The 25,860-nt window shown below is 44.5% G+C and overlaps 2 protein-coding genes across 4 annotated transcripts; one reads left to right on the top strand and one right to left on the bottom strand.

The window, feature by feature from the left end:
* Nucleotides 1-2,864: 2,864 nt before the first annotated feature.
* On the bottom strand, nt 2,865-25,247 carry F11R (F11 receptor). 3 transcript variants are annotated; one of them, XR_014248935.1, is made up of 10 exons: nt 25,047-25,247; nt 7,265-7,333; nt 6,991-7,098; nt 6,657-6,803; nt 6,162-6,364; nt 5,884-5,986; nt 5,638-5,745; nt 5,364-5,408; nt 5,041-5,089; nt 2,865-4,904 (listed from the first exon to the last, which is right to left on the bottom strand). XR_014248935.1 is itself a non-coding variant. In XM_082407112.1 (10 exons), the coding sequence occupies exons 1-10, from the start codon at nt 25,108-25,110 to the stop codon at nt 4,869-4,871; spliced, it is 900 nt and encodes a 299-aa protein (XP_082263238.1). In that variant the 5' UTR covers nt 25,111-25,247; the 3' UTR covers nt 2,865-4,868. The 3 variants fall into 3 exon arrangements, 2 of the variants coding, with proteins under 2 accessions (XP_082263238.1, XP_082263239.1); XM_082407112.1 differs by having other exon boundaries at nt 5,396-5,408; XM_082407113.1 differs by lacking the exon at nt 5,364-5,408.
* Nucleotides 11,506-12,480, top strand: LOC309635973 (mitochondrial import receptor subunit TOM6 homolog). Its single transcript, XM_082407869.1, has 2 exons — nt 11,506-11,750; nt 12,107-12,480. The coding sequence occupies exons 1-2, from the start codon at nt 11,514-11,516 to the stop codon at nt 12,203-12,205; spliced, it is 336 nt and encodes a 111-aa protein (XP_082263995.1). The 5' UTR covers nt 11,506-11,513; the 3' UTR covers nt 12,206-12,480.
* Nucleotides 25,248-25,860: the final 613 nt, after the last annotated feature.

The following is a 25,860-nucleotide window of genomic DNA, read 5'->3' as shown; positions in this document are numbered from 1 at the left end:
ACTGTGGGAAAGAACTACAAGACAGAGCTGCCAAGTAAACTATGAAAAACCTAACAAACTTTTTTAATCTTAGATATTGGCATATCCCAATGATCTGTACTGTTCTAGGGTGTGATGGCTTAGGAGTGAATATGATTTGAACCTAATACATTTTTAGAGGATGTCAAATTCAGAACCAGGCAGATCCATCTCCTGACTCTAAACATGGTCCTAAAGTAAATCGCTTGAGGAAATTGGATCCCAAAGATTACAGGTGGGGAATTTTGAAGTGTGTCCATATTCCACGGGAGATCAAAGAAGCCTAACGAAAAGAACTGTGGGCTGACTCACATGACAACTTCTTTTTGAAAGGGCTATTTTATCGTGAAGATTATGAGTTTGGAGGAACTAAGGTGATTGGCAGTGGAAAGAATCAGAACATGTGAAATTCCTTAAAAATTTGACAAATAACTTTGTTTATGTTACACATAATTTTTTTAAAAACCTTTTTAAAAATAAATAAAAAATAAAAACACCTTCGTAGAGGACTTCCCTGGTGGCGCAGTGGTTAAGAATCCGCCTGCCAATGCAGGAGACACGGGTTCAAGCCCTGGTCCCGGAAGATCCCAAATGCCCTGGAGCAACAAAGCCCGTGTGCCACAACTACTGAGTCTGTGCGCCACAACTCCTGAAGCCCGCGTGCCTAGAGCCCATGCTCCACAACAAGAGAAGGCACTGCAATGAGAAGCCTGCGCACCGCAACGAAGAGTAGCCCCCACTCGCCACAACTAGAGAAAGCCCACGCGCAGCCACGAAGACCCAAGGCAGCCAAAAACAAAAAACAAAAAAAAAAAACACCTTTGTAAGTCAAAAAAAAAATTACCTAGCCATTTATTGAAAGTTTGTCAACTCCTGGCCTAGAATATCCAGTCTGAAAGCAATTATGGACAGCTCTTATAATGTGAGGTACTGTAAATGCTTTACAGATCTTGTCTCATTTAATTCTAAAAATTTCATAGGGTGGGTATTACCACCAATTTTTTAGATGACAAAACTGAGACCCAGAGAGAAAAATTTGCCAGCGTCACAGAAGGTGGAATCAAACAAGGTCTGCCTGACTCCAAAACTGCTATTCTTTCTTCCATACAGCACTTCCTCCTTAAAGCTCTGAAGGGCACATTCTGAATTATAACCAGTCTTCTTAGACATCATCCATTGGTCCTAATTTTCTGCCTTGGGACCATCCATCCAGTAATCTTCAAATATCTAATTTTGTCTTGCCTGAGTCTTTGATTCTCTGGGCTTGACATTGATTCTTTTATTAAGCTTCCAGATGGCATAGTTTTAAGTCCCTTAAAACTTTAAGTCCCTTTAAGTCCCTTAAAAGTTTTAAGTCACCATCCAGATCACTTTCTATGAACATATTAGTTTGTCTATAATCATCTTAAAGTTTGACATCTAAAACAGAACTTGATACAGGAGTTTAGTACCATCAGCGAAGAGTATCCCTCTGGTTCTAGACGTTCTACATCTTTCCAAATTTATACATGAAGAATTGGTTTTGGGAGCCCAAAGTCAGAATCTTAACACTTATTACCACTGAACTTCACCTTGTTAAATGGAGTTTATCATTCCTGCCTACTGAGATCTTTTTGACTTCTCATTTTGCAAGCTGATGAAGTTGTTATTCTATCTCCTTGCCATCCACAAATATGATATGCATGCCTTGTTTTTCATTTAGGTCACTGGCAAAAATGCAGTGATGTTATCCTTCATTCCAGAAGGTGGCACTCATAGGCCCTCCATTCTACCAAGAGCTTCATAATTGCTTGTCTCACTGTCCTGTAGATACTGTTGGGGTAGTCACAGCTCAGAGAAAACCCCAGGTGGACATCATTACTTTCAATGTCCTCTCTCCTAATTCCCACATACCTACCTCTACAAGGAAAGTTAACTTCTATCTCCAGCTCCTCCTCCTGCAGGGTCACTGTGAGCAGGACATATGCTATTCAGCCTCTCCCCAGCTGTCTTGAATCCCAGATCTACTACTTGCCTAGTACTGGTTGTGTGAACATGGGCAGGTTCCTGAGCATTTCTGTGCCTCTTTTCCCCATCTGTGAAATGGGGATAGTAGTAATACCCAGTCAGGAAGTTAGTGGATGATAGTAATTATCCAACAAGTTACTGGGCAATTCCCTGGTGGTCCAGTGGTTAGGACTCAGGGTTTTCAGTGCCATGGGCCCAGGGTTCAATCTCTGGTTGGGGAACTAAGATCCCACAAGCTGTGCAGCGCGGCCAAAAAGAAAAAAAAAAATTACTTCCCTCAAAAAAGTTCCATTTCGTATTAGATTTTTACAGCTAGTACCAAAGAAGCGATAATAAATTGGAAGAGCTACAAAATTAGAGATTTTTTTTCTTAAAGTGCAAGTTGTACTTTTTCTTCATTTATCTCCTTTACTAAGCTGTCCCCATGCCCCCATAGAACATACTGTCCTGTCATTCAGAAATGAACCAACCCCATTTCCCACTTTCCCCTCCCCTGGCCTTGATCTGCAGATCCTGTTGAAACAGGGACAACAAATACATCCTTAATGTTCAATCATTTTATCCCTAATCAGGGTGGGTTCACGTCTAAAACACTAATCTCTGTGGATTACCCTGTTCCTCAACCCCCAAGTCTCCTTTTAATGTAGAAAATGTCCATTTGAAGCATTCCCATTCACGTACAGGCCAATGGTAAGTTAAACTGAAATCTAACTACCAGACTATTTAGAAGGATATCCCTAATCTCTTTCTTAAAAAGACTACAGGTAAGATTTTTGAATGTTCAAGTCACTTTGGGGGTCCCAATTCTTTTAAGCTAAAACTTCAGGACTTAAACAAACTCAATGTGAAAAATAAACATTTATTACAAAAATTAGTTGTAACATTCTAAAATGAAAGCAGACGAGGTGTTTTCCAACTCAAAGGGACTCTTGTAAGCTGAAGCGGTAAAGTCCGAGGCTGGTAAATAACTGACTCATACTCCTCACAAGTCGTGACCTAGGGAGTGAGGAGCCATTTGCTTCAGACTTAACAGGAGCAATGATTCACCTCTGCTTCCCTGTGGCCTTTTCTCCACATCCCTCCCACACTGTCCCCCCAACAATGATACAAAACTGAAACATACTTCAAAAATCTCATTCTTACTGAACCGTTTCACAATCTCTACTTTTATTGCCTAATTAGATTTTATTTCCATCTGGAAAGCTTATTTCTTATTGGTGCGTGACGATACGATTTGTTTTTTGTTTTTCCTTCTGGATCCTTGATGAAAAGAAAACTCATCAGTTCTGTGATGGATTGTCAGATAAGGGAACAGAATATGGCAAAGTGGTGTTCAGTATCCTCCACAGAAATTAGCAAAATCCACCCTAGAAGACCCCTTATTTGCCCTCTTGCTAGTTAATAAATAGACTGGGGCTGCTGGGGTAGAGGGAGAAAACAGATTTAAGGGCAAAGAAGGGTCAGGATGGGACAAGGAAAGCAGTGGCAGGGAGAACTACTCTGCTCACTCCTGCTCTCACTTACACCTACCCCCTAAATAAAGTAGTAGCACTACTTTAAACTACTACTAAAGAAGTGATTCTGAAAATGATTTGAGAAATCCTGCCTCAGGCTCTGGAGCAGCTTTTCCTGTAGCCTCAGGGAAGTATATTAGTGTATCTGGCTGCCAGAGGTGGCAGGGTGGGCGCTTCTCCTCTCACTGGGTGGATCAGACCAAGTAGAACCCAGAGTACACCATCACTTCACCCGGGGTGCCCTTCTCCTGCCACAAGAGGACTCTGGAAATGAGGGTCCAATGTCTGCCTTGAAGGCAGGAACCAGGAAGGGGTAGGACAGTGAGCTAGGGACCAGCCCAGGTTGCTAGGAAGCAGGGCTTTGGGGATTTTCTTGTTTGTACTAAGAAGGAGCCTAGGTATTTCATTTCTCCCATTCCCACAGTACAATCTCACCAAAGAGCTAAGAAGCCCTCCAACACACACTGAATTTCAGTATAGAACTGAGACCACACACACACACGCACACACACACGCGCTCAGCAGAGCTGACTACTACACAAATTCCCACAACCCTGCAGACACATCTTAAAAGTGTGGGTCCAGTTGTTCCAGCCAAGGGAAGGGTGATGGCTTGAGCTACCAGCTCCAGCTTTCTTTTCTGTAGATCAGTCGTTTAAAAACTCTTCTGCTCCGTGTGCCCTGAAAGCTTACTATGGTCTCCACAACAAAAGCTCTTGTTTTCTATACAGATACAGCTGCTGTCAGTCTGCTTGTGTTCAGAAAGAGGACGGTGCAGGAGGATCCCAGTGGCACTTCTGGCGGGAAGACAGAAGAAAGTGGGCTGCAGAGGCGGAAGAGACTTGACGTCGTCACCAAACAACCATTTCAGCTGCTCCAGTCTCCAGTCCCCACTCTAGAACAGCTGGTACCGGTCCTCAGGACGGCGAGAAAGAGCCAAGAAACCAAGCTCCAGATCCCTCCCTATTCGAGGACCACTACATGCAGGGGGCAGTGAGTACCCGCCACCCTCGCAGTCTACTTGGAAGGGAACTCAGCAGGCATCAGTCAGGACTTCTGCCTGATCCCTCATAGGGATGGGGAAAAAGGGCGTTAAACAAGTCCCAGGCCACTCAGCAGTGGTGGGAAAGGAAGGGAGGCAGGAAGAAAGAAGGTGCACATGGCAGACATTATTAAAAAAAACACATCCTAACTAAGATAAAAGTGAGGGCCCCTTTGGGGGCTAGAAGACAAATAAGGCATCCCGTGAAACTACAGACATCAGGGGCCAGAGTCTGGTAGCACCTGTGTAAGGCAAGCACAGAGGACGGGAGATGAGCTGGACCTGGGTCACACCAAGAATGATGAGGTCTGTCTGAATTCCCCCTGCAGAAATAAAACATTCAAGTCAACTCTCTACAGTCTTCTTTAGCTGATAATCCCCTGAATACATATAAACACAGTCTGGAAACCCCTCACTCCAGCCAGGAGGCCCTCCCCATCCCAGGGCAGGCATACTCACATCTCTTCGAGCAGTGGGCTGGCTGTAAATCACCTTCTTACTCGAGGTCCTACGGACAAGTCAGAAGATGGAGACACTCAGTCCCCTAGTCCCTCTCCTTAACCTCTGCTTGTTAACTTTAGAGGCCAGGACTGAGAACTTAATGGAAGCACAGAGTTCTCGGTAGGGAGGTTTGGGTGCAGGGAGAAAGGACAAGCACAGGACCATAGTGGACAGGGCTAGAAATCCAGATGTTTTTTCCCTACCAGGCTAGTTGCCTTCCCCTCCAACCCCTTCCCCCGGGCACATCTCAGCTTCAAACCATATACATCCATGTACTCAACCTTAGAGAGCTCTAGGACAGCAGCTCACTCACCCTTTCTTTGCTCCTGAAAGACAAGAAATGGGACCATGAGTGTCAGCAGTGTAGAAGACAGCATGGCGCAGGAAGATGGGGGACCTAGCGTGTGACCCTGAGATACGGGGGACCGGTGCTCCCTGGGAGGTAACCCCAACACACACGGGGCTCAGTATCAGGTCAGTACTCAGGTGGCACCCAAGAACCAGGCCCTGAAATGGGGATGATACAAAGGAGAGCCTTTGAGGGCAAATACTTACTGTCAAAGTAGCCTCGGTTATAGGCGAACCAGATGCCAAAAATCAAGACTCCAAGGAGAATGAGTGTTACAAGGACAGCTGCCACGATGCCCCCTACATTCAGCTCCGCTATGGGACACAAATGAGAGGTCAGGCACCTGAAAGCTCGTTCATGGTATTGACAACATTGCCAAAGCCAGGATGGAAAGCAGACCCCAAACCCCACCCTGGGGTCTGAGCTCAAGCCCCAGCCACGCCCTCACTCACCAGCATCCATGTGCACAGTGTCTGACTTCATGGGTGACCCATACCCATTCTGCGCCTCACAAGTATAGTCTCCAGCATCAGAGGCCGACATGGGGTCAAAGATCTGGAGGGCAGAAGACGAATTGGCTTCCTGCTTGAAGAAGCCAAGTACCTGTCTTTTCTGTCTCCTGACCCTAACGCCAAGGTTACCTTGTTGCTTGCTCTTCTTCCCCACTTTCGGGGGTTCTATAACCCTGCGCCCCCCTCATACACATCTTTTACCCTGACCCCGTCCGTACCAGCTCCCCTGTCTTATGGTTCAGGCTATAGGAAGAGTTGCTGAAGGCACGGTTGTTCTTGGGTTCCGTAGGCATCAGTAACCCATTCTTGAACCAAAAGTATTCAGAAGGTGGGGAACCGTCTTTCTCTGAGCAGGTCAGCACTGCTCGGGTCCCGATGGTAGCAGAGGAGGGGACATTGATTGTAGGCTTGGATGGAGGCACTGGGGAGGGAGAGAAGGTACTTGTCACAAGAGCAGGAGGGCTGCCTGAAGGCCAAGTAACATGTCACTCCCATCCATCAGCTCTGGCCTTCCTCCCTTACTATGCCCTTAGTTTCCCCCTAACCAGGGGCTCGTTCTTCTCTGACAGCACTAGGACTCTGAACACCCCTCTCCCCAGCCCCACCACCACGAGCATTTTCACCATCAGCGAGCTCCAAAGCTTAGCAGAGCCTGCTAAGGGTTTAGGGAAGCAACTGATTGCAAGCCCACACAGAAGGCCTGCGGCACGTACCAAGCACAATGAGCTGGACGGTGACCTCCCCATAGGTGTTGCCGCCTTCGTCAGAGACCATACAAGTGTACGTCCCCGTGTCTTTCCGGGTCACAGAATGGAAGGTGATGCCACTGTCCGAAAAAGTAACTCGGTCCTCATAGGAAGCTACCAGGACAGAAGAAACAGGGGCAGAGTGAGCTGGAAAGCTAAGAGAAGCTGGTGACGGTGGCACCCAAGGCACAGGGGGCTCTCTTCTTCCCCCAGGAAAGGCGCTGGGAAGGTCCTGGGGACTTCAGCCCCAGGGTGTGCCCCCTACAACCTAGGCAGTCAGCAAGGAGGTGGAGTGACTCACCTGTGATCTTGTTGCTATAGCAAACGAGGCTGGTGATGTCGCCATGGGCAAACTTCCACTCCACACGGGGAGAGGAGAAGCCCGAGTAGGAGCAGGACAACTTGGCAGCTGCAGACAGGATCAAAGTGAGTGGGAGGAAGAAACAGCAGTAAATGGAGAAGATGGGGAAATGGCCCCAAACCACAGTCTGGGCTGGATGTTCCCCAGGGGTCTGCACCTGCTCACCTCCCTTCCCTCCAACTCCCGCCACCCTCCACAGCCCCACCCAACTCACGTTTGTTCTCAGCAACTTTGACTACTGGTTCAGAAGTTTGCACTGCACCCCTGCCCAATGCCAGTGAGCCTGAGAAGAAGAAGAGAGGCGGGTCCATCAGGAGTGGACAGAGAAATGCTGTGGAGAGGGGAGAGCAGTCCCAGCTGATGGGGCATCTAGGGCTGGGTCTCTCCATGCTGAGATTCCAAGGTCAAGGGATTCAAGAGATTCACGTTCCTCTCGGATCTCACACTTTCTCACCAATATTCTAAATATCTTTTAAAAATGCTTTTTGTTACAGTTGCAGGCTAATACTTGTTTTATCAGTGGAAATAAAATATTCCCTGCTAATGTAATTTCTTTATTTAAAAAAACTTTTCCCTCTGTGACTCCTAATAATCTAATTAGATTCCTCCTAGTCCAAGAGCAGCTTTCTAAATGACATTTCATGGTTCAGAGAAAGCTTCTCAGCAAATAATTGCAGTCACTTGTCAGACAATCCTGGCAGGAAGCCAGCAAAGCTGGAGGCAAGGGAGGGAAGGAAAGGGAGGAGTAATAATAGGATAATAATAATACATTTGTAGGGCCTTTTGTGCTTTTCAAAGTGTTTTCACATACAATTATATCATTTGATCCTTGAAACAAGCATGACAGATCAGCAGGACAAATATTATCATCCCAGTGTTACATGAGGAACTGAAGTAAAGAAATGTGTCTAAGATCACACAGCTGGTTCTGGACCAGAAGTGGGCTCAGATCATCTCATTAGAATCTCCTTCTGCCCAATGGGGAAGAGAAGGAAAATGTGGTGTGTGGTGAAGGTGGAGAGAGGAGGTGAGGAGAGGCAAGGCTAATTAAGTAACATGGTGGGAGAAAGGCAGCAGGGCTCACAGGAGGGGCCTACACATCCCAAAATAAGCACCAGTGCCAGAGGATTCTAGGATGGTGTGATATAGTTACCAACCTGCACTTACACAATTACTCTCATTCATGTTTTCAAAGCTCAAACTCATGAAGGATGCTTTACTTATAGCTTTAAGTCAAAGTCCTGTCTTCTTTAGATAAATGCAAGCATATCTGTTCAATGCAAGTATACTTTTTCTTTATTAAATTATCCAAGTAACTGAATATGGTCTCTTGACCCTGAACCTCCCTTTTCTTATCTGAAACATGACGGGTTTGAACTAGATGTTCTCTGAAATCCTTTAGGTTCATTTTCTTTTTCTTGTTTCTTTCTTTTTTTTTTTTTTAAACCTGAAAGATTAAGTGTGGGGCTTCCCTGGTGGCGCAGTGGTTAAGAATCCACCTGCCAATGCAGAGGACACGGGTTCGAGCCCTGGTCCAGGAAGATCCCACATGCCGTGCAGCAACTAAGCCCACGAGCCACAACTACTGAGCCTGCGTTCTAGAGCCTGCGTGCCACAACTACTGAAGCCCGCGTGCCTATAGCCTGTGCTCCGCAAGAAGAGAAGCCACCGCAATGAGAAGCCTGCACGCCGCAACAAAGACGAGCCCCGGCTCGCCACAACTAGAGAAAAGCCCGCAGGCAGCAGTGAAGACCCAACGCAGCCATACATACATACATACATACTTACATACATAAATAAATAAATAGAAAAAATAAAAGATTAAGTGGCTGATCCAAGTTTTCATAGCTAGGAAATGGCAGAGCTGAGATTAGCATACAGGTCTCTCCTATACCTCTTTTTTTCCCTTATTATACCATACTTTTATACACCATGCTGCTTTTCAGAAAAGCCACTAGTTTAACGGAGGCAAACTATGTACTAAAATATAATTCTCTTAAAAGTCAGGTCCATTTTATCTAGAAATTATTTCTAATCATATTACTTTGTATCTGTATATTTGGCATTATATTTCAAAGTCAAATCTATAATCAGATGTAATAACAGATACAGAAATTAACCCAAATAGTCTTTACTAAATTGAAAACTGAGGACATGGAAGTCTCTGACTCAGCCCTCATCAAGAACGCTGACAGTGAAATGCTTTGATTTTTTGCCTGTCAACTTTCTCTGCTTTGATGATGGGAACTTTGTTTTTTTAAGATTCTCGAATTTTACAATTTGCTACCTGTGATGTACACCAAGATGTGCAAACCAGATCTCTCTTCAGGAATGAAGGACTTGTTGTCTCAGCTGCTGGAACTGCTGCCAGAAGAAGGCCTGCAGCCATCAGCCCTCTCTGAGGATACCCAGAACACTGCCTTGCCCAGGGCCATGCCTCCTACCAGCAGGACAGGGTCAGGGCACCGGCATCCAATGCCTGATCAATGAGAGGGGGGATAGTTCTCTGGTGACCTAGTGGTTAGGATTCTGGGCTTTCAGTGCCATGGCCAAGGTTCAATACCTAGCTGGGGAACTGAGATCGAGCAAGTCCCGTGGCCAAAAAAAAAAAAAAAGGAACCAGCAAGAACTGACTTTTGGAGACTTCCCTTGGTGGTTCACTGGTTAAGACTCCATGCTTGCTTCCACTGCTGGGGGCTCGGGTTCGATCCCTGGTTGGGGAACTAAGATCCAACGTGCCACGTGGGACAAAAAAAAAGGGGGGGAGGACACATATAAAGTCCCAGCTCTATCGCCCCAACTCCCCAACTTGGGACAACACTGAAGGGCTATTTCTGCTTCAAAGGTCCCTGTGCAGTAAGCTGAGGCCTTGTTGGGACTACAATGCAACTCAGCTTTTCCCTCTGCCCAGTCCTGCTTCCATAGGTGTGGATCCCAAGAACACTCCCTAATAAATGTCTTGGTACAATAATTGACATCTCAGAGTCAGTTTCCCAAGAACCCAACCTATGACACCACCCAAATGAGGAGCAGCTTGTAATTAAACTAAAAACTAGCCTTTGAAATAAAGGGCCGCCCGAAAGAAAATAAATAAATTAATCACAGCATATGAATTTGATGATCGCTTCTGCCTCACTTCTAACTTTAGCTGAAGTTCTTTTTTGAGTCCTCTCAGATTATCAGATCTAAAACATGTGCAGGAATGACACCACCACATATATACACAAACATATTGGGCAACTGGCATCTTCCCCTTCTCATTAATTCTGACTGCTATTACCTAGTCCAGGCTTCTCTCCTCTTGCTTAAAATACAGGGCCCTTCACCTCAGGGCCTTCCCACCTTCCTCTGATGCAGGACTGTTGATGTCTGCCTGTGGCCTGACTGCAATACTCAAACCTCTACTGTGACTGCGTCTCACACCATGAGTCAAGTCCAGCCTCCCCACCATGTCCATCCTTCCTAGTGACCCCAGGACACCTCAGACATCCTGATCCACCTTCCCCTTCTTGTTCCTGAACAAGCCTCTGGATCCAGACTGACTGCATTCAAATCCCAGCTCTGTTACTTATAATCTGTGTGACCCGGGCAAGCCACTTAGTCACTCTGAACCTCAGTTTGCCCACTTGTAAAATGGGGATAATAAGAGTTTCTATGTCAAAGGGCTGTTGTTGAGAGTTAAACAAGCTAATACAAATAAAGTGCTTACAAGAGTGTCTGACCAACAGGAAGCACCAAATAAGTATTATGTCTTATTATTATCATCATCTGCCCATAGGTCCTTCTGTACATACTTCTTTTTCTGACCTCAAAGTTTTCTTCAGTAAGACATATAAATAAATATAAATACTGCCAGAAAAATGCTTACATTCCAGCCCACTAAACCACCTCTCCTCTATCACTGTAATTGCCTTGGAAAGACTAACTCTTTTCTAGAGCTTCCCTGGTGGTGCAGTGGTTAAAAATCCGCCTGCCAATGCAGAGGACATGGGTTCGAGCTCTGGGCCGGGAAGATCCCACATGCCACGGAGAAACTAAGCCTGTGTGCCACAACTACTGAGCCTGCGCTCTAGAGCCCGTGCTCCGCAACAAGAGAAGCCACCTGCGCACCGCAAGGAAGAGTAGACCCCTCTCACCACAACTAAAGAAAGCCCGAGTGCAGCAATGAAGACCCAATGCAGCCAAAATAAATAAATAAATAACTTATAAAAATTAAAAAAAAAAAAAGACTAACTCTTTTCTGGAACCATCATGTATAGAGCAGCAGAGCTGAGGGCTTTCTCTCACAACACCCACAATTTCCCCATCCATTCTCCCTATCTATTTTATATGTTCCCTTACCTCATCACGACCTCCCTTTTGCACTTAACCTTGGACCTATACTTGGCATACTGTACATACAAATGTCCTACTAGTTAACATGGTAAACCAAAACAGAAGGAAATTTCACCTTTTCCATTGTGATGCTTAATTTACTCCACGTTCACAACAAGAAAAACTACAAAGTCAAAGGCATCAATAGATTTTTTGGAAGGTGCGTGGTGAGAGGCCTCGTGGAGCGTGGAGGTGCTGCTATCGCTTCCAGTGGGGCTGGCATGACCACTGTGGGCTTGGCAAATGAAGCTCCTGAAATTCCAGACAACGTGGGAGACTGGCTTCGGGGAGTCTACCGCTTTGCCACCGATAGAAATGACTTCTGGAGGAACTTTTTTTCTTCTTTTCTTAATTAATTAATATATTTATTTTATTTTTGGCTGTGTTGGGTTTTCGCTGCTGCACGTGGGCTTTCTCTAGTTGTGGTGAGTGCTGGCTTCTCACTGCAGTGGCCTCTCTTGTTGTGGAGCACAGACTCTAGGTGCGCAGGCTTCAGTAGTTGTGGCATGTGGGCTCAGTAGTTGTGGCTCGCGGGCTCTAGAGCACAGGCTCAGTAGCTGTGGCACACGGGCTTAGTTGCTCCACAGCAGGTGGGATCTTCCCGGACCAGGGATTGAACCTGTGTCCTGTGCATTGGTAGGCAGATTCTTAACCACTGTGCCACCAGGGAAGCCTCTTTCAGAGGAACTTGATCCTTAATTTGGGACTCTTTGCTGCCGGAGTTTGGCTGGCCAGGAATTTGAGTGACATTGACTTAATGGCACCTCAGCCTGGGGTGTAGCCGCAAAGATACATGGAACCCCTGTGCTGTACTCGAACCTTCCAAAAACAGAGCCTCCAATCTGTGACCATCACAAGACTTGCCCTGATGGCAGCTGAAGTTTGATTCAGATGGGCACCTTTCTTTCCCTGCTTGATTTCCTTTTCTTTGCTGAGTCCACTCAGAACACCCTTCTCTGGTCAGCAGGCAGGCTTCAGCTAAAGTGTTGTCCTCTGTTCTCTAAAGTTCTGTACATAGTTCCAAAGTTTCTGCAGGGGATGATCTTTGCTCTTGTCCTGAGGAAAAATCTAATGGTATTTCAACAAATAAAGACTGTACACAAAGACAAAAAAAAAAAGATTTTTTTGCCCTTTCATGTACAGAAAACCTTCACTCAATCTTGTACCCCTCTCTAGTGACAATCCTTTCCTCCCTTTCTCTCTAAACTTCTTAAAGAAGTAGTCTACACACACTGTTTCCAGCCCAACATACACATTCACTTCTCAACCTACTGCAATACGTCTTTGGCTCTCACTTTGAAATTAAAATTGGTTTTACTAAGGTCACCAATCGTATTCCTCAATTCTAAGATACCCTGATTATAAGATATAACATCAATTTAATAATAGCTTCTTGGGGGAACATCATATTAAATATGTACATGGGCTGTAAGTCACATCCCAATTTCCAAAACATTAAAGTAGTCTTATAATTAAAGATATCCAGTATTTGTTTTTTCAGTTACCTTCTGTGGCCTTTGTGAGATGTTTGACCCTGCTAACCACTCGCCTCCTCAAGCCACTCCACCCCCTTGGTTTCTGTGTTCAGCCCTTCTGGTCCTCCCCCCACCTCAGTGTTATCTTATTCGCCTTCTTGAACTTTGCTTCCTCTGTCCATCCCTTACTTAATATTAGTAATCCCCAGCATTCCATCCCGTGCCCTTTCTCCTCTCCATATTCTCTCTAGGAAATCTCAAATACACAACATTCCTCTACACCAGTGTATGGCCGGCTCCAGATACTACCTCTTACCTGAGCTGCAGACTCCTATTGCTGTGCCTCCTGACACTTCTACTTGGACTTCACACTCCCCCTCCTGCAATCTCACGTTGCTCATCATTTCCCACTACCTCTCGCTTCCCCTCCTCTCTCCAGGTTGGTGGTATCACCATTTACTTGGTTACTCACTCTAGAACGTTTTAAGCCATCACCATCTTTCCTTCACTCTAGTCAAACACCAAGCATTACAATGTCACCTCCCAAATCTCCCTCAAATTTGGCCCCTCCTCTCCAGACCCACTGCCACTTTTTAGTACCATTGTCATCTGAAGAATTGCATTTGGTCTCTCAATAGGTTTCTCTGCCTTGTTTAATTTTGACCCACTCACATCCACCCTCCATCTCACTGCTAGAGAAAGAGTTGACATTTATTGAGCACTTACTATATTATATGCCAGGCACTACTATAAGCACATTACATGGATTTAATTCCTACAACAACCTTAGAAGTTGGGTGATACTGTTATTATCACCTCTGTTTTCTACATGGGGAAACTGAGGCCCAGAGCAGTTACGTGGTGGTATAGCTTCAAATCAAGGCAGTCCAATTCCAGAGACTGGGCTACACTATACAGCCTTCTAAAAAGTGCAAATCTAACACTTGCTTCAAGCTTCCAATGATTCCACATTACTTGTAAGATAAAATCCAAATTCTTCAGCCAGGCAAGAGTTCTAGCACCAGCCGACCTGATGATAAGCTTATCATCTTCATCACACTCCCTATTCTTGCAATTTACGCTCCAGCAATACAAAACTACTTACAATTCCCAGCAAAGACGTACAGTTTCACAACCTCTGCCTTTGCTTACGCTATTCCTGCTATACGGAACACCCTGTCCCCTCTTTCTCCACCTGGCCAGCAGGTATTCAAACACATTACTTTCTGGGAAATGACTTACCCCACCCCCAATCCTCACCACAGCCAAGTTAAGGTCTCTTTCCTAGGCTTCCACTACCCCATGCAAAGCACTGTCAAAGCACTTCCCACATTATAATGACATCATCTATGCGCCTATATCTCTCCCCTATCAGGCAGTAAACTGCCAAAGGAGCAGGGATAATGTGTTAATCTATCATTCTGAGTTCTCAGCACTTAGCATAATGCCTGGTACAAACTGACATTGAACAACATAGAGCCTTAACAAATTAGGTCAGAGCAGACCATTCACTATAACATCTACTTGTTAAGGTTTATCTACAAAGATAAGCCCATTTTTCAAATTGGCAGATGGGGCACACCCAAATAAAGAAAAAATAAACTTGGGACTTCCCTGGTGGTCCAGTGGGTAAGACTCCACACTCCCAGGGCAGGGGGCCTGGGTTCGATCCCTGGTTGGGGAACAAGATCTTGCATGCATGCCGCAGCTGAGAGTCTGCATGCTGCAACTAAGAAGTCTGCACGCCACAACCAAGAAGTGCGCACGTCACAACTAAGACTCAGCACGACCAAAATAAATAAATAAATAAATATTTTTAAAAAGAAGAAGAAAAAACAAACTTGATTCAAACCCAATCTTTAAAAAATTTTAATACTAGCAACAGTGTGTTTTTATTTTAAAAAAATATTTAGTTCTCAGAAGAAAAAAAAGAGCGTTCTATTAATCATTTTTTAAATTTAGCTTCACAATTTAAGAATTAAGTGTTTTTAATTTGCTTCATAGTTATGAAACAGAATTAAAGTTCTCTGCACATGAGTGGTTTCCACCTGCCATTTTGCAAAAGGGCCTCATTTCTGCACCTGGGCTGCAGTGTGTCTGTAGGTGTCTGCATGCACAACAGTAGAGGCTGGTTTCCCATATCCAGTAGAAGTGTGCAGAGCCAAAAGTGGAAGAAGTGCCAGGAAGTTTTCTAATGCAAGGTCTAAAATGGGCGGAGGGGGGGAATGGGGAAAAGATGTGAATCCATTTACAACACCCCCATTTCTTTTATGATCACAAGAGCAACCCAAGACTCCAAGTAGACCCAAGTCATCTGAGGAGACACCTGGCTAGATCACTGCTCTGTCTGCAGAATCTTCAAAATGGTTCATGGTTTTTATGGATTGAATTGTATTCCCTCAAAATTCATATATGAAAGCCCTAACCCCCAGTACTTCAGAAAGTGACTGCATTTGGAGACAAGCCCTTTAACGATGTAATTAAGTTGCAGTGAGGACCTTAGGACATGTCCTAATCCAATTTGATTGGTGTTCAATCTACAAAGAGACACCAAGCATGCTCATGCATAGAGGGGATGACCATGTGAAGAGGCAGCAAAAGGGCTGCCATTGTAAGCCAAGGAGAGGCTTCAGAGGAAACCATCCCTCCAGCACCATGATCTTGGACTTCTGGGCTCCAGAACTGTGAGAAAATAAATTAGTGTTGTTCAAGCCACCCAGTCTTTGGTATTTTGTCATGGCATCCCAAGCAGACCAACCCAAAGGTTTAAATTGGGCATCAGCTGTGGACATTCTGGTTGAATCCCCAGTCATTACAGCCTTGACTCAAGTATGCACAGTGAAAGAATCAACATTCTGCACAGCAAAGGAAATCACCAACAAAATGAAAAGGTAACCTAGAGAATAGGAGAAAATATTTGCAACTCACTTATCTGACAAAGGGTTAATATCCAAAATGTGTAAAGAACTCATACAATTCAATAGCAAAAAAACCTAAACAATCTGTTCTAAAAATTGTCAGAGGATTTGCATAGACGTTTTCCCAAAGAAGACATATAGATGGCCAATAGGTACATGAAAAGACGCTCAACATCATTAATTATCAGGGAAATGCAAATCAAAACCACAATGAGATATCACCTCACACCTGTTAGAATGGCTATTATCAAAAAGACAAGAAATAGGGAATTCCCTGGTGGTCCAGTGGTTAGAGCTCCGTGCTTCCACCTCAGGGGGCACGGCTTCGATCCCTGGTCAGAGAACTAAGATCCCATGATGCATAGCACAGCCAAAAAAAAAAAAAGACAAGAAATAACAATTGTTGGTGAGGATGTGGAGAAAAGGGAACCCTCATGCAAAGCTCATGTTGGTGGGAATGTAAATGGGTACAACCACTGTAGAAAACAGTATGGAGGTTCCTTACAAAGTTAAATATAGAACTATCATATGATCCAGCAATTCCACTTATGGGTAGTATTTATCCAAAGAAAATGAAAACATTAACTCAAAATGCTATATGCAGCCCCATGTTCACTGCAGTATTACTTACAATAGTCAAGATAGGGAAATATCTTGAGTGTCCATCAATGGATGAATGCATAAAGAAAATGTGGTAATATATATATATATATATATATATATATATATATATATATATATATATACACACGATGGAATATCATTCAGCCATAAAGAAGAATGAAATCTTGCCATTTGTGACAAAAGGGATGGACCTTAAGGGCATTATACTAAGTGAATTAAGTCAAACAGAGAAAGTCCAATACCACAGGATCTCACTTATATGTGGGATCAAAAACAAACAAACAAAAAACCCCAAGCTTATAGATACAGAAAACAGATTGCGTGATTGCCAGAGGTGAGGAGTGGGGAGTTGGGAGGCAAAATGGGTGAAGAGGATCAAAAGGTACTAACTTCCAGTTATAAAATAAATAAGTCTTGGAGATGTAATGGGCAGCATGGTGACTATAGTGAATAATACTGTATTGCATATTCAAAAGTTGCTAAGAGAGTAGACCTTAAAAGTTCTCATCACAAGGAAAAAAATTCTATAATCATGTATGGTGATAGATGTACATTTACTGTGGTAATCATTCTTCAATAACTATAAATATTATATTATTATGTTGTACACCTGAAACTAAAATAATGTTGTATGCAAAATATACCTCAATAAAATAATTTTTTAAAAAATCAACAGAATTCTTGAAGACTTCTGCAAGGTTTGTCCTATACTTTTAATTAATTATATCCAAAATCTAGACACATGTTACTGAGCATGATCAAATGAATAAAATAATAGCATGAATAAAATAATAGCAGCTAACATTTCTTGAATACTAGGTACCAGATACTCTTCTGAGCCCTTTACAGGTTTAATTCATTTAATCCTTGCAATAATGCTATGAAATAAATATTATTATTGCTCCCATCTTACATGTGAGTTAATCGGGGCACAGAACTGAAGTAATTTGCTCAAGTTTACAAAGCTAGTAGCAGGCAGAGCTAGGATTTTAACCCAGGTAATCTGGCTCCACGGTATGATACATTACACAATTATGTAAAACAAAAACAAATAAAAATAACCATATTGCCATCCCAAAGGTCAAGGGAAATCAATTTGTTCAGGCATAGAAATATGTCCAAAATGTAAAAACAGTATGTAGAACATGACCCTATTTTTACAAATAATAAAAATAACCCGAGTATACACATAAAGGAATCTCTAAGAATAGACTCCAAACACTTGACAAGTGCATATTATCTGAGAGATGAGAATACAGGCAGCTTTTCTCTTCTATGTTCTATATTTGTGTAATAAACAAGTATGTGTTAAGTGTTTTAATTTAAAGAAAAAAGAGTGGGAAGGGGAATAAAAAGGGAAAAAAATAATAAAGATCACAAGAAGCAAAGAAAAATAAAACAAAGCAAGAAAGGAGAGGCAAAAACAAAGGCAAACAGAAAGGAAGGATGATAAAGAATAACAGGAAATACCCAAATACTGACACACCAGGAAGCAGAGAATGATTAAATAAGACTTCAAAGGTGAAAGGAAGTAACAGATGAGTAAGAAATAGATTATTACACTATCAAGATTCTGTATGTGAGTCTGATAAATTTCAAGGAGAGAAAAAGAGCAGGAAGAAATGAGAGCACATGCATTGTCTCATTAAAAACCCTGTGAGGAGGAAAAAAAAAAGAAAAAAAAAACCCTGGGAGACAAGTACTATTGTTATCATCCCATTTTATAGATGAGAACATTGAGGCTTAGCACAGTTGCCCCAAATCACACAGTTGCAAACAACAAGGTGGGAATCTTAACCCAAGTCTGCCTAACTCTGAGTCTCCAAAACTACTGCACTACACAGCATCTTCAGCAGAGCAGCAAGGAAACACCATTCATACTTCAAGATCCTGTTCCAGTGTCGCTTGATCCATCATGCCTTCCCCCAATTAAAATTAATCTCTCTCCAACTTCTAGGAATATAGCCTAAGAAAATAAAATAATTAAAGGTAAGCTTAAAGATGTATGTTCAAGGACAATTTAATGTATTTCGTACAGCAAAGAAAAAATTAAAAACCCTAAATGCTCAACAAAAGGTGAACAGTTAATTACAGGATAGCCATACAGTAGAATACTATAGAAGGGATTTTGTTTAAAGTGTATTTTGCTCAAAAAAAAAAAAAAAAAAAAAATACAGTCAGGACATGCTACCACCATACCAGGGACCATAGATGTTCCTATCCTCTCTGCCATAGAACGTAGTCACTACCTCATTTAAAACTAGTACGGGCTTCCCTGGTGGCGCAGTGGTTGAGAATCCGTCTGCCAACGCAGGGGACACGGGTTCGAGCCCTGGTCTGGGAAGATCCCACATGCCGCGGAGCAGCTGGGCCCATGAGCCACAATTACTGAGCCTGCGCGTCTGGAGCCTGTGCTCCGCAACAAGAGAGGCCGCGATAGTGGGAGGCCTGCGCACCGCGATGAAGAGTGGCCCCCGCTTGCCACAACTAGAGAAAGCCCTCGCACGGAGACGAAGACCCAACACAGCCATAAATAAATACATATTTAAAGAAAAAAAAAAAATCACAACCCTAAGAGGTACAGAAAATATTAAAAACAAAAAAAACAAAAAAAACAAACTAGTACTCTGGGGCTTCCCTGGTGGCGCAATGCTTAAGAATCTGCCTGCCAACGCAGGGGACACGGGTTCGATTCCTGGTCCGGGAAGATCCCACATGCCGCGGAGCAACTACACCCGTGCGCCACAACTACTGAGCCTGTGCTCTAGAGCTTGCGAGCCACAACTACTGAACCCACATACTGCAATTACTAAAGCCCGTGTACCTAGAGCCCGTGCTCTGCAACAAGAGAAGCCACCGCAATGAGAAGCCCACGCATCGCAAGGAAGAGTAGCCCCCGCTGTCCACAACCAGAGAAAAGCCAGCGCACAGCAACGAAGACCCAACGCAGCCAAAAATAAAATAAATAAATTTATTTTAAAAATAAATAAAAAAATAAAAAAATAAAACTAGTATTCTGTCATTAACTAATAATCTAAATGAGAAGGGATCTATAACACAGTTTTGTTTTTTCCCCACTGTAATTCCTACATAATCTGAAAAACCGGCCACAGCTCAAAGTAGCATTAGTACACAGTTTGGTTTAAACATTGATATCTATGGATTTCTGTTGAGCTGGTGTGACCCTAATCAATTTCTGCCCACAGAGCCAAGACTTAAGGAAAAGTCAGTGACACCAAACGGCCATTTTATTTTTTCTGATATATTTTGCACAGGTCATCTATACCACACATTTATTCATAGTGGAAAGACTAGAATAAAACCAGCAATCAGTGTTTATCTCTAGATAATAGGATGACATGTGATTTTACTTTCTCTATATCCCTCTGTTTTCCCATTATTCCACATTGAACATCTACTATTTCTTAATAAAAAATTTATCATTTTAAAACGTAACTCTTTCCTTCTGTGCTCCCCAATCATTTCGTGGTTCGATGACAGCCCCTGACGCACGGTGCTCTGTATTCTACTTAGTCAATATATGTCTGTAGTTCCTTGGGAACAGAGAAACCAAATTATGTTTGTATCCTCCCCCATTCCTAGCACTGTGCTGTGCCGCTCTGAAGCAATGCTGTGATGAGAAGGTGGTCACAGAGGGTGGAGGCATCCAGACATCTGACAGAACCCACCAACAACCCTCCCTTGTACACGCAGGTCAAACCCACAACAGAAAAGCTACTTCCTTCTGCTGCTTTACTAAGAAACCGTTGTTTTCTCTATGCATCCTGTTAATTATTAGAATTTTCCTTAAGTTGTTTTCATGCAATGAGTTTGTTTTGATCCATTTAAAAACAAACAAACAAAGGAAGGAAAAGGAGGGAAGCCAGCCAGCCAGCCAAGCCAGTCTCTGGTTTTCTCTAAGAATTCATCCCAACTTCCCCTCTATGCAGATGAGCCTCACAGTACCCTCCCACTGTAAGGGAGCTGGAGCCTCGGAACAGGGAAGATGAGCCAAAGCCTTGGAAAGCCCCCAGCTACAGTGTGTTCACAGTTTACCTAACGTGGGCTAATTGTTACAATACCTGACTCCCCTCAGAGCTTCTTGATAGCAGATGTTATTCATTTTTTATCCCTAATCTCTAGCACAGTGCTCATAACATAGTAAACACCAATGTTTATTGGATTAACAAATGAATTTGACACTGCAATACAATTAGAACCTGGACCCTGGGCTTCCACCCCCAGTTTGCTCTTTCCTTCCCACCGCTCACCCTGTAGAGACTGAAGTCACTCCTGGGGTTTGGGGTGGGACAGATAAGGAATGAGTGGGCAAGAGGAAGGCTCTGTGAGCCCAACAACAGGCTGGGCTAAGTCAACAGCCAGGCTTGGCTGTACTTTCAGTGACGTGGTTCAACTGGCAAGGCCCTCTGAGGATGGTGGGAAGCGGTGATGGCAGTGGAGGACAGGAGATCTTTCACGCCATTGCTCCCTCCTGCCCTCTCTCAGCAGAATTTCCAGTTCTACCTGCTCAGCTCTCCTCCCCCACCCATCTCCCCATTACAAGGGAAGGCTCTGCCTGCCTGCCCGGGGCTCACTCCAGGGGGCCTGGCATCAAACTTCCTGCCAACCAGCTGCTTCCTCCTGTCCTACTCATTGTAAAACAAATGACACCAGGCGGACTTTAGACAGAAGCTCTGCTTATCAGGGAGTCCCAGGCAGATGAACTCTTGAGTTTTCAATGCCTGGAAAACCCCAGTATGTATCCACTCACATTACATCTCACAACTCCCTGACAACACTGAAACCTCTTCCACAATTACGTTTGACAAGTGGCCATCCAGGTCTTCCCTGAACCTCTACAGGAAGCAGGTCTGAGTTTAGAGATTCCCCAAGGTCTTTCCTCAATGCTAACAGATGTGAAAAACAAGCCCCATCATTTCCTAATCTCTCACATGACATGTATATAGCTTTTAAATCTGTCTTTGAGCGGGAGTGTCAGCCACTTCTGAGTCCACAGAACAGATGCCCCTTGACCCAGAGGACTTGGGGAGGAGGGCGGGGGAGGGGGTGGAATATTCTAATGGCCAAGGCCACACCGCCAATATGAAAAGATCTCCAGGGTATATTAAATGAAATAAACAAGATACAGGATGGAATACAATGAATATAGTGTGCCTCTTTTTGTGTAAGAAAAGGGAAAAGAAAGAAATATATATTTATATATACTGATATTTGTATAACAAAACACTGGAAAGATGTATAGGAAACTAGGGGAGACACGCAGTGAACAGGAACAGGGTGGGAGTGATAACCCCACTCTTTTATATCATTTTGATTCTCAAACCACACTAATGTATTAACCTCTTCTAAATAAATAAACTTTGTTTTTTTTAATTACAGCAGCTCCACCCCAAGCCAAAACTAGGTTGGAGACTCCAGGCAAGCCCAGATCACAAAGAAACTGAAGAGAAACATCATAAAGTGAAAGTTCTGGAGCCAGGAGGGAAAGACTAAGACACTGGAATTCCACTACCACTCACTTCCTAGTTCCAACTTGCTGTGTCACTAGTTTCTAGGTTCTGGTTTCGAGGGAACAATTCTTTCCTGGGAGTAATTTCAACCCCCCAGTAGAGGGAGGGGAAAGGAGGAGTGACTCACCAATCTACAGTTTGAGGTAAATCTAACCCTGAACAGCAAAGCTAGAAAGGCAGAAACATCAATACGAAAGAAACACCGGGACTCACAGACTGACTCAGACACAGGGCAGCAGTTCCCCCCTCCTGGAATGTTTCAGTGGGGACACTACATGAAGTAAGAGGTGTGTGTGCAAACACCAGGCTTCCAACCTAGGTTTCCCCTTTCTCCTCTGCAGTTACACCAAAAGTCATCCTATGCACACACCACCCTGCTAAGCAGAAATGCCTCTTCCTGCCTGGGAGATAGCTGGAAACTTTTCTAAGCACAGGCTCTCTACGGGGAGGGAGACTAGTACTCTCTGTCACCAGTTTTACTTTTCCCAGGCCCAGTTCTCCCAGTGTTTAGTCTCCAACCCTGTCTCAGTAGGCTCAGGCCTTCCTCTCCACTAGGTTCCCCAGGCTGGGGTTGGGCCTTTGCTTGATCCTTTCTTCTTCCTCCCTGATGGCAGAGCCCACATGAGGAGCAGCCCTGGAGGGAGGAGGGAGAACATGCAGGTGTCCTATATATGCTTCCAGTATCCCAAGGGCAGAGGACAGACTAGATGCCCAAGAAAGCCCCTACTTTTTCACTCTCGCCTTTTGGAATCTAGCAGGGTCTCTCCCTGCTTCCTTTGACCTGCTCTAATATGGGCAGCATCCTTTCATCCTCACAAAATCCAATGGGGATAAAAGCTGCCCAATAATAATCATTTCATATACATGTAATGTAGCTATTATCCCAGTTGATCCTCAGGACAAGGTTAGGACAAGTATTATTACTCCCGTTTTACAGATGAAAAGACTGAGTTACTAGCCTAAGATCACAAATAAGGCAGAAAGCCAAGCTAGAACCCAGGGGGGATGGCCTGGCTGCTATCTCCACCCTCATTGTACTAACCAAATTGCTCCCCCCAGGTCTAGCCCTATTTACATGTGACAAGGTCAGTTCCTCCATCTCCTGGACATGTTACTTTCTAGGATCCACTGTCCTATCAAGCTAATACAACATCATCTCAAGCTCCCTCTAAACCACTGTTTCTTGATTCCCTGAACAGACTATAGAGGACACTCCCAAGCTCAGAAGGGTGATATCACAACTCTTTCAGTGTCAGTATGTGATTATTATAGAAAATGAGGGGGAGAGAAAAGAAAAAGGAAAGGGGAGAAGGATGCAGCTCTAGGAAGCTTATAAGCCTGACAAATACTTGTCACAAATAGTTACTGACTCAGAAACTTCTAGGTTGGGGGTGGGGAGTACTGGTACAGCACAAGTGTTGGCAAAGTGTTTAGTATTGAGTACCACACAGAACCAAAAAATGACCCTGGGTGTCACTAGCAGTTCTAAGATACAGACAGAAGTAAATGGGGAAGAAGGGGAGGAAAAGAATGGAAACTGAAGAAAAAGGGGAAATGGAGGAGTAGAATGAAAGGGAGAAGTGAGAGAAGAAAGAATCTAGTGGGAAAGAAAAATTGAAAAAGGTAGGTAAGATAGTGGACTCTGGAGCAGTATCCCAAACTGATGTTTTGCTATCCTGGTTCCTGTGCCACAGGGTGCCTGAGACGCTGGAGCCAGGAGTGGGAAAAGGAGAAGTCAGTCAGGAGACTTTTGTTCCAGTCCCAGGTCCCTTTGTCAATCTGGAAAAGTCATTTCCCCTCTTTGTACCTGTTTCCTTATCTGTACAATAGGGAGAGGATTCGACTTGTCACTGGTCCAGTCCACCCCAAATGTTAATGTTTTTGTGATAAGGGACAAAGAAGTAGTCAATTCATCTGTCTTAAGACACCCTTCAAACTAAGCAAAGTGAATTACCTTATAACCGCTAATATTGATCATAATTGTTCATTTCTTTTATTTCCTAAAACATGGACGTTGAGAGGGAAATGGAGATTCTTACAGATCCCCTACTGACACAACTATCCACAGAAGCACACACACAGACACTCAAGAATCAGACAGATAAGTGCACAGATGCTGACACAGGTAGACTAAGGCACAAACCACACACTCGGCCGGGCACAAGCATATCTATAGACGGAGGCCTGCCCCAACAAGTGAGCCTCATTGTTCCACAGGAAAGGGAGTTTACAAAGGAAACAAAAACTCTCAAACAAGGCCAGGGGGGAGGGCAGAGTTCTGGCTCTGAGAAGGAACTAGCCAACCAAAAAACAGGACCTCCCCCTGCGAATAGTCACTCAGTCAACAACATTTATTAAGGACTCTGGAAGTAGTTATTCCAGAAAGGAACTTTGAATGCTGTGCTCTTGAGAAATTTTAGGTTTCAATTTTATTTCCTTTTTTTTTTTTTTCCAGATTTTGCACCTAGGCACTTTTCCCAGAGCAACAATACCAACCCAAAGATCCGGGGAAAGCTAAAGAAACCCTTCAGCAACAGCCAGGGAAAGAAACTTCCGCCCCACCCCACCTCCATTAGATTTTCTCTGAGGACCCTTAAGTAGCAGAGCACCCAGGGGCCAAGGGAGTCAGGGTATGAGAGGCTTCCGACTTCTCTCGGGTTGTTCTCGGATGTTGGATGCGCGTTGGAGGGGCAGGATGGCCCCCTTCCCAGGTGTGTGATCCCGGCTGGGCAGGGCCCTCGCGCCCACCGGCCCTCACCAGTAGGTGAGGATGAAGGAAAGGGGAATCAACCTCTCCCCGTTATTTTTGGTGAACGTGCGCAAAGGCAGCTCCCTCCCGGTGGATGTAAGAGGAGGGGTCATTATTCACCAGTGTGGGGGAGGGGAGCCAGCCACTCACCAGGGTAAGAGGGACGGGAAAGAAGAGGGACGAGCCAGGGGTGGAAAGAGGACTAGGAGGGTGAGGCGGACTGGTTTCTGAACCCCTCCCCTCTCGCGGGCAAGAGGTGTGGGGAGCGCCTCCCTCCAACCTCTGACCAGACCCACAGATTCCTCCAAAAACTCCGGGAACTTACACAGGATCATCGACGTGAAGAGAAGCAACTGTTTCCGCCCGACTTTCGCCTTTGTCCCCAGCATGATCAAGATCCCAACAGACAGTAGTCACCGGAGCCCGGGAACAGACACAGCTTTGCCCAACAGGAGCGCGGGGACTAAACTCCAGCTGCCAGGTTGAGCCCAGCCCAGCCCTTCCCTTCATGCCCGATTGGTCGGCGTCCCGCCTCTGCACATTCCGATTGGTGGAAGGAGCCGCCGCTCCACTGAGTGATTCACCGTCGCCAGGTGCAACTCCGCCCACTACTCCCCACGGCTGACTGGCGCCTTTCCAAGACCAAGCCGCCTCTGATTGGGCCAGGAGACTGTCGCGTAAGGAGACCCTAGACCTCACCTTCTGCAGGTGAGGACACTGTGATTGGGCGGCGTTCCTGAAGTAGGGACTTTCTGACTGGCTAGGTTTTGAGTTGGAGCTGGAAGATTAGAGGAATACCTTAAAGGAGGTGGTAGGGAAGGTAGTCATACTGTGGGACTGGAGAGAGACAAGCCTGAGTTTTTTTGTTTGTTTGTTTGTTCGAATGTAATGGTATTGTCTGTTTGTTCGAATGTAAATTGCTGGGTGCTGCAGAAACCTTGGTCCCCTCCTTTGGCAAGTGAAAACCACATGTATTAATATGCGAGGGTTGGGGGAGAAGACCAGGAGACAAGTGGGGAATGATATGTTGACACTACCCCCCAAACTGTGTTCCTTTGTCCACTCCATTCGCAGCATTCAAGGCTGCGCTGAGAGGAGAAAAGGAAAAGGAGCGCTCAACTCAACAGTGGGAAAAGCAG

The sequence above is a fragment of the Balaenoptera borealis genome (genome assembly GCF_965194805.1).
Source record: "Balaenoptera borealis genome assembly, chromosome: 1".
In the NCBI taxonomy this organism is placed as follows: domain Eukaryota; kingdom Metazoa; phylum Chordata; class Mammalia; order Artiodactyla; family Balaenopteridae; genus Balaenoptera; species Balaenoptera borealis.
This window is presented reverse-complemented; position numbering and strand designations above follow the sequence as displayed.

Bases quoted from the DNA above. Each gene is read 5' to 3' on its own strand.
- LOC309635973 (XM_082407869.1), top strand. From the start codon at position 11,514: ATGCTTAATTTACTCCACGTTCACAACAAGAAAAACTACAAAGTCAAA. The intron at 11,751-12,106 runs AGGAACTTTTTT...AGCCTCTTTCAG, and splicing joins CCGATAGAAATGACTTCTGG to AGGAACTTGATCCTTAATTT.
- F11R (XM_082407112.1), bottom strand. From the start codon at position 25,110: ATGCTGGGGACAAAGGCGAAAGTCGGGCGGAAACAGTTGCTTCTCTTC. The intron at 5,746-5,883 runs GTGAGTGAGGGC...TGTGTCCCATAG, and splicing joins CACTGTGCACATGGATGCTG to CGGAGCTGAATGTAGGGGGC. The intron at 4,905-5,040 runs GTGAGTATGCCT...TTATTTCTGCAG, and splicing joins AGCCCACTGCTCGAAGAGAT to GGGGAATTCAGACAGACCTC.